This window comes from Anopheles cruzii, chromosome 2 (assembly GCF_943734635.1).
Source record: "Anopheles cruzii chromosome 2, idAnoCruzAS_RS32_06, whole genome shotgun sequence".
Classification (NCBI taxonomy): Eukaryota; Metazoa; Arthropoda; class Insecta; order Diptera; family Culicidae; genus Anopheles; species Anopheles cruzii.
The window spans coordinates 43543249-43555753 of NC_069144.1; the positions used below are offsets into that span (position 1 = coordinate 43543249).

Consider the following 12505-nt stretch of genomic DNA (forward strand, 5'->3'; position numbering starts at 1 on the left):
GTTGCAGCGAGACTGGCCCACCGTCTGATTGCATAGAACCCTCGTGAAACCCCCAAAACTCGCTGTCACGATTTTCAAGGCAAACTCACGAGGGGCTTGGCCAGTTGAAAGTGGGGCTCGTGCGGTGTTCACGCATGACTATTTCCTGAAGTGGCCGAAATTGCTCTTTGTCATTCATTTTCCCATGGCTCATGTCGGAGAGCGGCACATATTGGCAAACGTCATTCCAATCGCGATCGGTAAGTGGTCTCATGTAACATAATTCGTTATTTGATAGCTTTTTTATGGTCCCACTGGCGATTGTGTGAAGCATTTGAGATGCTTTTGAGTTATGATTATGATTTTTCGAAATCCGCCATTTATGTTGAAAGAATTAACACATGCTTAAGAAACGTTTACAGAAAAGAAAGAATGGGAAAAATTAGGTTAGCAGTGCGTGATGCGTGATGAAGGTTTTGCAAAACGAATGAAGTATTGAATAGTTATAGGACCTCATTGCTCATCGGGTGCTGAGGCGGATCATTTAGGAAAAAAGAAAAAAAAACTAATTTTAATAAACAATTAATGCTTTGTAATGAAGCAGCAAGTCCATCAAATGCCCTGTTTGCGTCATGGGATAATCTACAATCTTTTTCAAACAAGATGGCCCTTCAATGAACAATATCAGGATCGTTGGGGATCGAGGATTCGCTAAACTACTGAAAATCAAAACCAACAATACTATTACATTCATTGTGAGTTGCGGAAAATAGTAAAACAACTTAATTTGTTTCTTGAGGAATCGAGCAACGTTTTATTTTCTCAGAAATTGGTTTAATGATGATGCTGATACAGATTGCCGTTGGCGTAGCTGCTACCGTGTCCGTGGCCATGAGAATGTCCACCCTCGTGATGACCGTACACTTCCGGGTGGTGAGCGTGTCCCACGCGCTTCACGTGAGCCTGGAATCCGTTGTGCTTATCCGAGGAATACTCCACAACTCGGTGGGTTCCATCGGCTTCCTCCAGAGTGTAAGCTCCCTTGACGACGTCTCCATCCCGGTGTTCCCACTGGCTCTTGTGGTCTCCGGTGTGCGGATCCTTAACTCCATACTCGAATTTGTAGCTCGGATGCGAATGATAATCGTGATGGTCGTGATGATCGGCATAGACAGCCACAGCCAGCAGGGCAACGACGGCGAACGCGATCTTCATCATTTTGGGTGGATTTCTTTGGCTTGTGGAACACTGCGATGTGGATTGAATTGTGGCTGACGGTTGACTGTTGGGGGTAGTGCTGCATTTGCCGGCTTAAATACCATTCAGCGCTTGGAGGTGGACATGCAAGCTTCGATTCCGTTTCAGTGATTTATGTTTTGCAATGTGCCGACCTTGTCGTGAGTTTAGTTATGAAAGTAGTGTAAAATATGTTGAATGATTAATTCAATTAGTCGTCGCTCTGCGGGAATTTTTTAAGGCAATGATGTGGAAAGTTTTTTTTATGTATCTAATGGTGTTCAGATAAAATACTTTGCAGTTAATACTTTGCGTAGCAGAAAAAAAAATAAAAACTTTCATTGGAGAAAGGGGTTTTCCCAAAAATTATTGTGAAGCTGGTAATAGGGAATTGAGGGTGCGAGCTATGGCAACTCCCACCATATCGCACCCGATGTCTCCTCCTTGGCCTGGAGAGGCTCGATGATAGGCGGGCTGTCGCCTAATGTTGCTTCGTTGCCTCATCGATCACAACATCGACTCTCCGGTGCTTCTTTCATTAGTCAACATTTCTGCGCTGTCGAGAGCTTTAAGGAACTATTCGTTTCTGACAGTGCCAATGCAGGCGACCAGATTTGGTCAGTTTAACCCTATCAACTGCATGTCAACTAGGTTTAATCACTGTTTTGATTTTGACGTATCAGTAAGCGTGTATCGTCAGTATATTCGGTCGGTCTCGTTTGCGAGTGATTTGTGATTTTACATTTTTATCTGTGACGTCTAAAAATGTTAATTTGTGAAATTTGTACTATATTATATATATTTTCCTATTATGCCTGCTGGCCCGTAAGATGAATCACAATAAATAAATAAATAAGTAGAAAGAAATAAATTATGTTTATTAAAGTACGCGTTGTGTACCTTTTTGAATGACAAAAATTTGATCGTTCTCAGAAGGACATATTGAAAGTATGAAGCGATCATAACATTTATTCTATCCCAACAGTGACAATCGTGTGACATGTTTGAACAGTTTATATGATTGATAACACATTTACATGTTGTTAAACAACCTAACACATGCAATAGACTGTTAATGCAAGTTTAGGTTACACAACATAAAAAACGTTTCTCTTTCTCAAAGAAATATACATATCTGTTTCTGATTTGTCATGAAATTAAATGTGTAATCTCATTATACCAACATGTTTGAATTTGGTAATCTTAATTTATTATGCTATCATTTTTAGTAAACTTAAATATCTATGGAATATTACCCGAAAATAGATCACTTTTTTACTTTTAGAACACAAAACAACATAAAACATCCTAGTTGATTCACTTTTTACAATGCTTATGTGAAAAATAATTCCACCAGCAGTGTTCAAACGGTAGTAGAACAGCGATAGAGCATAAATTGCGTTATGTTAAACCTGAACGATCTTCCTGTTTACTTACTCACTTATGTGGCCTGAGTTCCATAAGTGTCAAATTTTGTTATGTTATGTTTTTGTTACGGACCGTGTGGCTCCCCAGAAACATTTGAATTTTTATACAATTCTAAAGTTCCAATGAAGTTTGAAATACCAATCAAAATCACAACAAGTTTATACATTGAGAGCGAGTTTTTATTTGCTTTGAATCTGTGAACACTTAGTGGTGATGCTGGTACAGATTGCCGTTGGCGTAGCTGCTACCGTGTCCGTGGCCGTGGCCATAAGAATGTCCACCCTCGTGATGACCGTACACTTCCGGATGGTGAGCGTGTCCTACACGCTTCACGTGAGCCTGGAATCCGTTGTGCTTGTCCGAGGAATACTCGACCACGCGGTGGGTTCCATCAGCTTCCTCCAGAGTATAAGCTCCCTTGACGACATCTCCATCCCGATGTTCCCACTGACTCTTGTGATCTCCGGTGTGCGGGTCCTTAACTCCATACTCGAATTTGTAGCTCGGATGCGAATGGTAATCCTGGTGCTCGTGATAATCGGCACTGACAGCCACAGCCAGCAGGGCAACAACGGCGAACGCGATCTTCATCATGGTTTTGGGCGGATTTTCTTTGGTCTGCTTTGCCTCGGGTGTTCAACGGACAACTGGTGCCGGGTTACTAGCTGGGGAATGCTTAAATAGTCAACGGACCTCAACGCAGCTGGTTTGCGTGCCTCGGTTGCATACTCTCTAGGTTGGCGCTGTGTGACCTTGGATATACTGTTTTCCGCCACTCCTCGAGCGTTCAGGCATGTAATTACGATGAAAATAATATGAAATCGATTTTCCATTTCTTCTGTTGCATGTTCCTCTTTATTGATTTCGTGTCACAATTATACTAAAACTAAATTTGGTAATAAAAAAATATGGTACCAGTTGTGTAAGCTTTGCCCTATTACTGTTATAATCAACTTCAGCATCAATAGTATTAACAATAACGTTATTGTTATAACGATCCATCAGCTCATGTGTCGATCAGGTGAAGCTAACTAACAGCGATCACAGCGAAGAAACGCTTCAATCGCTTTCTTGCATGAGCAAAGTGCAGGGGCCAAAGATGACAACCGTATTTAACGAGCTTTTAGCCAAACGGTGATTTGTTTTCCAATGTTACCGTCGCCGCAGAGCATTGTTTTTTTATGTAAGCCCACACCTGGGACAAGATACTCACTCAAATCGCAAACGAGATAAAGTGTTATGATTTTTATGTTGTTGTTTAGTTTATGATGCTCAGCCAGCGGCCGGCTCTGTCGGCCATTCGGTCAGCGATGAAGTTGGTTCGCTTGCATGATGCTTCATCACTAGAGCCATACGGCGACTAGCGGGCTGTTGTGGGGCACGATACTAGCCACGAAGTGACATAACACGGGCACGAGGAAGGATGTACGCTGCAGCTCGACGGTGGACCGAGTTATTCAATACGGCCAATCCGATGAACCGGAGTGACAGCTTCTGCACATCTTGAGCAGCATGGTATTGTTAATATTTAACCGATTGTAGGAAGGAGCATAAAAGAGGCCGATTGTCAATCGCAATGGAAAAATATAACATAAAGACAATCATAAGCTGTCATCAGCTCCGCATTGATCCGCGGGATGTGGGATCCTGCTCTAGTTTTAAAGATCATCGAAAACTCACATCATGCCGTCGGCATCGTTTATCAGTCTTATTGCCGTTGTGATAACCACGTGCACCCGATTCATTTACGAAAATGATAAAAGTTATATAAAAACATGAATGAATGTAAGACAAATTTAGCTCAACTCAGAAACAAAAGACTCAGATGAATGATATAAGGTGACGAAGCTGGAACTGGGTTAAAGCCATGCAGGATGAAGCATTGGCTTAATGTTACAATCTTTTATCAGTCTCTTAAATCGAAAATCGATAAGCTCCGAAGTAAGAAAACGCAAAATAGGGGTTTTGATTAGGTTTTCAGTGATTTGGTTTCTCTATTTCAGTTGTTATTGCTGTCATTGAGTTCTATAGCATATCACATTGAGGCGTAGGAAGGAAACAAATGCTCCTGCGGTTCCAATATTTGGTTCGTACAGTTTCTCTCTCTCTCTCTCTCTCTCTCTCTCTCTCTGGCTTGGTGGTTCTAGTGTCCTCCTAGTAGTGGTGTCCGCCGTAGACCTGCGGATGGTGGGCATGGCCGACCTTCTTGACGACGGCTTCGAATCCACTGTGCTTATCCGATTTGTACTCCACGACGCGCTCGGTGCCGTCCGGTTCGTGCAGCGAGTACGATCCCTTCACGACATCTCCATCCCGGACTTCCCACTGGCTCTTGTGGTCCCCGGTGTGCGGGTCCTTTACGCCGTACTCGAACTTGTACTTCGGGTAGGCGTAGTAGTCCTTCGGCTCCTCGTGGTGGTGCCCGTATCCGCTGAGTCCGTGCTCGCCGCCTCCGTAGCCGAACTGGGCCGAAGCCGCCACGGCCAAGCAAGCAATCACCGCCAGGATCTGAGAGGGAACGAAATAATGGAGACGTTGTTAATGGACTCCTTTGACAGGTTGAACCTCCCCCCGGGAGGGTTCACACTCACTTTGAACATGTTTGCCGCTAATTGGCTGTGCTTCTTGATGAATGCTAACGATGAGAAGGCTTGCCGGTAACTGATACCTTACTGGGGCACCGGGTTGGGTATTTATACGAGCCGCCGAAAGTGCAGCATAACGCTCGATCGGTTATAACATAGCCCCGATGGCGGGAGTATCGGGTGCCGCCGCCGTCGCAGTGGGGACGCTACGTGCCATCACTGCCGGCTCGGAGGATGGTCGGCACCAACTTCTGGTACACGAGGACAACTCGCTGGCCACGCTGGCGTATCGTGTGCGCGGCCCACATTTTCCACACGCACCCACCACAACCACCACGGGGGTGTACCCGGAGTTTCGGACAACAACCCGGAGTTATGCGTCGGTTGGTCGCTCCGGCCACCGGGGCGCGTATGTTTGTTTGGGGGAAAATGCAACCACACGCGGGTGTTATGTTAACGAGTGGGGGACGGTTGAAGTTTTTGTTTGTTTGTCCATTTTTTTTGCTTCTCTCTAGCGGCCCGCAATTACACTCGTCACTCACAGCCGTCAGCCGCCAGCCGTGTGTGTGTTGCTCAAAGTTCCATTAAAATCAATTGACGTCGGCGGCCCGCCACAGCAATTATCGTTTGATCCATTTCGATCTGACAGCTCTCACCGTTGCCGAGAATCCGAGTGTCTCCGCGTGGTGCCAGCTGGCTGGTCCCTGGCTCAACAGCCACAGCCACCCCGCAGGGGTGTTGGAAAATGATGATTGGAAAATGGCTAACCCCGACCGACCGACCGACCGACCGGGGCCTATTCTATCAGAATGGGTCAATACGCTTCGACTGCTTCGGCCATCTATTTGCCCCTGGGTTGTGCTTTTTGATCGCGATTTCTTTCGAGCACGCGAACAGAAATCGAACTCGATCGAGGTGCGCTCGATAAAAGTGAAAAGTGACTCATAGGTGACTCTCAAATGGAAATGCGTGCCATTTTGTGCAATTCACCGGACTGTGGGGACCGGGTGGAAAACTCGGTTCAAGAACAAGGCTGTTGGCAACGTTGGTGCTCACGTTTCGTTCTGCGCATGTTTCGCCGTGAAGATGAGCTCGCAAAAGATGTCCCTGGCGATCGGGGTATAAATACGTTGATCTGCACATCTGGTGATCATCAGTCTACCTCCAGCCGTAGGAAAGTCTTCTAGATTTCGAAACAATCTACCTCATTCAACCCAAAATGATCAAGGTATGTAAAAGTATTGCAATGTTGTCGTTCGATTCACTCACGAAATCCTTCTGGTTCAGATCATCGCCCTGATTGCCTGTCTGGTGGTCGTTGCCTCCGCGCAGTATCATGTTCCGGAGCACAAGGAGCACCACGACCATCCCAAGTACAAGTTCGAGTACGGAGTGAAGGACCCGCACACCGGAGACCACAAAAGCCAGTGGGAAGTCCGGGATGGAGATGTCGTGAAGGGAGCCTACACTCTGGAGGAAGCTGACGGAACCCACCGTGTGGTCGAGTACAAGTCGGACAGCCACAACGGTTTCGAGGCCAATGTAAAGAAAGTTGGACATGCTCATCACCCGCAGGTGTACGGAGAGTCCCACGGACATGGGCACGGATCCGGCGCCAGCTACGCCAACGTGGACAAACACTACTAAGCCACATCGGACAAGCGAACGGATTGAAGACTTTGAACACATTATGATGTTACGCAAAAGAATAAATTGTTGTTGAATTTGAAGCTGAAGTGTTTGTGGAGTATTGAGATTGAGGGCTTCAAATGTTCCTCGCCGGAAAGTCGCTTGCATGCAATCGAACGGTATCGAACGGGAACTATGATTAAGTCCATACTTTCGAAAGTGAAGTGGTTTCTTTCCTTCTGCCTTCCTTGTTGTGAGTTAGACTCCGTAAAAGAAGGTACGATTTAAATTTTCAAACGTTTTTCGATTGTAGATAGTAGAAAAACCAGTAACGGGCAATTTGAATTATTCTCAAGCTGTTGCTTAGCAATAGGTGATGCCTACTTCGTTTCAAACATAAAGACATATTCTGCAATCAAACCAAGCAATCTGAGCTCCCGTCTATTCTATCTATTTTAATGAGACTATTTTTGAATTATTTCCATTGCGAAAATGTCATGTCTCGACTTTAACTTAGTTTTAAAAAACAAAAATTAAAAAACTCGATAGCTTGAGAATCTATGGAATTTAATTAGGCTAAGATCTAGTACTCCCTTTTAAATCGGAAAGCGACCAAAGAGTGAGCTTTTGAACGTTTATTTTGTTGTTCTTGCTTATCTTCAACACTCCAGCTTGACAAACGCAACTTCAAACTGATGGTTGGAGATCCCGTCAAAATCTGGTCAGGTTTATAGCGGAACTTCAATAAATGTTCAACCGGGAAAAGGTGAACGAAAAGTAAAACACTTGATTTGCGGATTGGAAAATTTCGGAGGGAACTAGTCACTAGAAGGTTCGATTGTTCTTTGGCCGCTATGCTCTACTCTGACAATCGATTTGCACGTCAGAATTGTTTCGGTTCTCCATCAGGGTTTCCCCTGACTTCAACCTGATCATCATGATCTTTTGGGTCACATCCTGCGCGCCCACGGTATATCGCCAGTCCGGGGACAACAATGTATTTCTCTCGTCAGACCCTTGGACTACAAAAAAAAAAAACAAATAATTCTACTTGTGCTGGGAGAATAAATATTAACACATGAGTAACCATTAAACAGATTGGTATAAAAAAAAGTAATGAAATCGAATGAAAGAGGCTGATTTGTGTTTTTGCTGATTGATTTATTGCAGGTGTTTTGTGTGTTTGTATCACATTTCCATTTGGTTGTGTTGAGCAATTCATCCCGTCATTCAGTAGTGTTTGTCAAGGTTGACGTAGCTGGCTCCACCGCCGTGTCCGTGATGGCTTCCGTGGTGTTCCGGAACATGCACTGGGTGGCTGGCGTGGGTTTGCGGGTGATGAGCGTGTCCAACTTTCTTTACATTGGCCTCGAAACCGTTGTGGCTGTCCGACTTGTACTCGACCACACGGTGGGTTCCGTCAGCTTCCTCCAGAGTGTATGCTCCCTTGACGACATCTCCGTCCCGGACTTCCCACTGGCTCTTGTGGTCTCCGGTGTGCGGGTCCTTCACTCCGTATTCGAACTTGTACTTGGGATGGGCGTGATGCTCCTTGTGCTCATGCTCCGGAACATGATACTGAGCAGAGGCAACGACCACCAGGCAGGCGATGAGAGCGAGGAGCTAATGCCGGGAAAGATCATTTCGTTAATGTCGAAAAGAACGCCATCAGTTGCACCGACTTACCTTGAACATTTTGGTTGGTTTTTTTAAAGAGTCTTACAATTTTCACTGCGGAGATGATTTCGATGCGAAAGCGACCGATGAACTGATGGTTAGGTTGTCTAAGAATCTGAATATTTATACCCATCGTGATGGATGGACTTTGATGTGTGTCCGTACATCTTGCCCCATGTACACACCACTCGATCTCATTTAATTACTCCAATTGCGGGGGCTCCAGTAATGGCTGAACTTGAGCGCCGAAGTGATGCGCGACATATTGATCCACTTTCGGTTTCATTTTTGGTTGCTTTTGGTAATTACCCTGCACGATGCTCTCGCACTGACCGAATGATGAAATTGCCGTTACGCATTCTTTCTTTACTTTCAACTGGTTGCCCGACTTCAAGTGGCGGCGCAACATTGTACGAGAATAGATCACACCGGCCCTGAATTGCAAAGAAAGTTGAAGGTCCGTACGTACGAATTTAATATCGGTGCAAAATGAACATCTCGGTGCTCTTGCCGAAGAAATCCGAAGAAGAAACGTGATCAGAAAAGTGAGTTAATGATGAAAAGATGAAAATAACGTAAATTAACATTATGAAAGAGTTCATAGTTCTATGCTCAGATCTTATTATAATATCTTCCTTATTAGAGAGCTATTAAAATTACACCACTAAAACCTTCTATTTAGCGAGTTTATCACTAGAAAAGCGTATTTTTACGAAAAAGTATAATTGAAATGACAAAAACTGAGTATCGAGACAAAGGAACGAATGCAACCTTCAACAAAATGTCATCAAATATTGCAATAAAACGTTGAAACAGATAAACATACTGAAAGGTAGGACAAACAGGAGTAAACCTTCTTTCTCGTCTTCCTTGTAAAGTTTTGTTGGTTTTCGTCTGCCTTCCTTGTAAACAGTGCTGTCCAATAGGTATCTGGCCAAGCAAGGTAATGTCCTTGTTTGCCATCGCCGGCAGCCTCTCGGATTATCCTAAAAAATCGGGTTGACGAACAGCATGCGGTTACCGCAGGAGGAGATCATTTTTACGGGGCGCTGCCTGGTGGGTGCCAGCTGTTCATTGTAGTGTTCCTCCTTGGACCGTCTGCCTGAATTTATTTCCCAAATAAATTTCCTGAGTTTTCCTTAAAACCGCAAAAACCGTCGTTAGCCGTTCCGCTGGAATTGGATCGAAATTGGCCACCAAAAGAAATGGGGGGAGAAAAGTAAGGTAAGACTCATGCACCGAAGAAAATCAGTTCCCGTCGGAAGCGTCAGGAAAACCATGGGTGGGAGTTTTTGGGAAAGAGAAATGTTCTGGTGAATGTTTGAAATCCTTCCCCACTTAACAAAGGGGGGTCAAAACTCGGATACTTTTCAAGCAATTTGGGCTAAATACAGCTGGTGCGAGTTTTGCCATGCACCCAACGGGAAGCGAGTAGGGAAGTCAATCAGAAACGTCACCGGGAATCGAGAATTGGGATTGAAAAGAGGCGTGATGACGCACGCCGTTATAATCATACTTTTTCACTTACTCCTCTTTTGCGTATTGTTATTCTGGTTCCTTGATTTACAACGGTTTATAGTGACTTCACGGGGATACGGTCTGAGGCATGAAAACAAAAACAACATTTGTTTCAATCACAGATAGTTAGGTTTATTTAACAAACAAAAAGCATAAATGATGTGCAATGCACTATCTGCCGATTCCAATTTCGTTCGGCAGAGTTTCGACATTCACAATAAATAGGATTTGTCTACTCGTTCGCGGATCGCTCTGGTCTCGGTACTCGGTTTTTAATCTCAACGGTTGCGCAACGCTGCCCGCTAGGTGCTCCTCTTTGGCGACGCTGCAAAAGGACCGCGGGTCCCGCTCCGGTCTTAGTGCTCCTTCCAGACCTTGGTGTAGCTCGTCGCTCCCTTGCCGTAGTGATCGCCGGTCGCGTACGCTCCGGCATAGTTGCCGATGTAGCCGTAGGCGTTGTGCTGCTTCGGTTCCGGATGGGTGGCGTGACCGAACTTCTTCACGACCGCGTTGAATCCGTTGTGATCGTCCGAGGTGTACTCGACGACGCGCGTAGTTCCGTCCGCTTCCTTCAGCATGTATCCACCTGGGGAAGAAATGAAAAAGTGGGTTACAGGAACAGCTTCCGAAACCAGAACCACCAGGATCCTTTGCTAGGTACCTTTCACAACATCACCATCACGGAACTCCCACTGCTTCTTGTGATCGCCAGTGTGCGGATCATCGACTCCGTACTCGAAGCTGTACTTCGGGTAGGCGTTGTACTCGTCGTACTTTTTCGCGTAGCCTCCCTCGTTGTGGCCATACTGATAGTTGTCATACAGATGCGACTCCTGCTTGCCACCGTAAAGCCCGCTGTAGTCGTTACCCTCACTGTAGCTGGTGGCCGGAGCCTCGTGGTGCTCGTGAACCACTCCGAGATACTTGTCGTTCGACAGCACCAGCTGCGGTGTCTGGTGGTGCTGATACTCGTGATGATCCTCCAGCAGCTCGACCGGATATTCCGCTGCCAGTTTCAGCTCCGGCACGTGGTGTACCTGTTCGACGACGAGATGATGCTCCGGCACATGATGATGCTTCGTGAGGAACGCATATTGAGCCGGTTCCACCGGAGCGGACTGGACGACCGTTACGGCCAAGATGGCGATGGCGGACACAAACTGTCAACAGACGAAAAGACACAGAAAGATATCGCTTAGAGAGCTAGCTCTTGAGGGGGGGAGGGCTCTATTTTGCCAGTTTCACTTTGACGCCACATCACCAAGAGATATATTGTCCTCGTGATAAACTGCACACTGAAGGCACACCTCGAGCGCCAACTCATAAAACTCACTCGCAACATTTCGCAACGGATGTGACAGGGGACAGGGCACACGATCACGGATCACTGCAAACACTTGGCGCGGGGCGCGTACGAAACTCGAAGACGGCCGGAACTGCTGTAATCTGCACACTCGGCACCGCAAACACTGCTCGTCTGATGGTGTTCTGCCGTCGGTGCAACGGTTTTATACGTTGTAGCCTTTGTGGCCACTCGCCTCGCCATGGTTCTCGAGGACATCGGTCCGCGCCCCTTCGCACACCTTCGCACGCGGTCAAAGAACCGTAAAACGGACATCAAACAGAGTAATTAATTGCGGCCCCGGTGCCGAAGTGTGAGTGGTGGCGAGGTTCTCGCTTCGCTTCGACCCGAGCCCATGCCGTGGGCCCTTCTCGCGCCAATGGCGGCCAACATCGCGCCAACAATAGAGATTACCAACGCGCGGTTTGTGCTTGGTTTTCCACCAATTTCCACCCTAAAACGATTCACTTTTATGCGCGTCTGTCTGTGTGTCGGCCCCCAGGCACCGGGGGCCGTCGTGAGAGTCGTGAAGACATCGTGGCGTTATTGTTTACCTTCAGGCCGCCTTCACGCACGCGTGCCATCCACCGAGCGAACCGCGATCCGTGTGTGTGTGGCGCCGAGCGGCCAGAAGCTTTTCTGTGTCCGGTACGATGATCCGGCACCAGCACACCACACCACACTGGAACTGGTGCAATGGCTAATTAGCCTGCCATTAGGCTTGATCCGCCCGTTTTTCATTGTTCCTTTCGGTTCAACAAACCCCAAAATGGCGCTGTCGGCCACATATTGCACCAAGTTCACAAGTGAATTCGTCAGGGGGAAAAGCGCATATTGCGCATTAGCATGTACCGCTTCGGGTCGGTTCACTTGCGGTCGGGTCACCGAAAATTGCGGTACCGCCTCAGAGTGGCTGCCTTTTGCTCCACTTTTCCGAAAACGTGTGAAGACGAAGGCATTGGTAATGAGAACGTGGACGCACTTTAAGCTCCATCGCCTGCACGTGGGAAGTGCCAATTATCCTCGAGACGACTCGGTAATGGAAGGTGTCAGCGCCAATCATCAACCCCTCGTGGAAGGCTTTGCGTGCGCGGACCGTGCCTGTGGCGCG

The 12505-nt window shown here is 46.6% G+C and overlaps 6 protein-coding genes across 6 annotated transcripts; 1 reads left to right on the forward strand and 5 right to left on the reverse strand.

Annotated features, from left to right (window-relative positions):
* Positions 1-813: 813 nt before the first annotated feature.
* Positions 814-1197, reverse strand: LOC128269422 (cuticle protein 19-like). The gene has a single exon (XM_053006880.1). The coding sequence runs from the start codon at positions 1195-1197 to the stop codon at positions 814-816; it is 384 nt and encodes a 127-aa protein (XP_052862840.1).
* A 1650-nt stretch (positions 1198-2847) lies between these two features.
* On the reverse strand, positions 2848-3237 carry LOC128269420 (cuticle protein 19-like). Its single transcript, XM_053006877.1, has one exon. The coding sequence runs from the start codon at positions 3235-3237 to the stop codon at positions 2848-2850; it is 390 nt and encodes a 129-aa protein (XP_052862837.1).
* Positions 3238-4797: 1560 nt separating this feature from the next.
* LOC128269423 (cuticle protein 19-like) lies at positions 4798-5243 on the reverse strand. Its single transcript, XM_053006881.1, has 2 exons — positions 5235-5243; positions 4798-5151 (listed from the first exon to the last, which is right to left on the reverse strand). Exons 1-2 carry the CDS (start codon positions 5241-5243, stop codon positions 4798-4800), a joined length of 363 nt encoding a protein of 120 aa, XP_052862841.1.
* A 149-nt stretch (positions 5244-5392) lies between these two features.
* On the forward strand, positions 5393-6875 carry LOC128279113 (cuticle protein 8-like). The gene is made up of 2 exons (XM_053017833.1): positions 5393-5521; positions 6468-6875. The coding sequence occupies exons 1-2, from the start codon at positions 5393-5395 to the stop codon at positions 6873-6875; spliced, it is 537 nt and encodes a 178-aa protein (XP_052873793.1).
* Positions 6876-8087: 1212 nt separating this feature from the next.
* Positions 8088-8567, reverse strand: LOC128277564 (cuticle protein 19-like). Its single transcript, XM_053016040.1, has 3 exons — positions 8544-8567; positions 8188-8480; positions 8088-8124 (listed from the first exon to the last, which is right to left on the reverse strand). Exons 1-3 carry the CDS (start codon positions 8550-8552, stop codon positions 8088-8090), a joined length of 339 nt encoding a protein of 112 aa, XP_052872000.1. The 5' UTR covers positions 8553-8567.
* Positions 8568-10408: 1841 nt separating this feature from the next.
* Positions 10409-11394, reverse strand: LOC128277562 (uncharacterized). Its single transcript, XM_053016037.1, has 3 exons — positions 11386-11394; positions 10714-11212; positions 10409-10638 (listed from the first exon to the last, which is right to left on the reverse strand). The coding sequence occupies exons 1-3, from the start codon at positions 11392-11394 to the stop codon at positions 10409-10411; spliced, it is 738 nt and encodes a 245-aa protein (XP_052871997.1).
* Positions 11395-12505: the final 1111 nt, after the last annotated feature.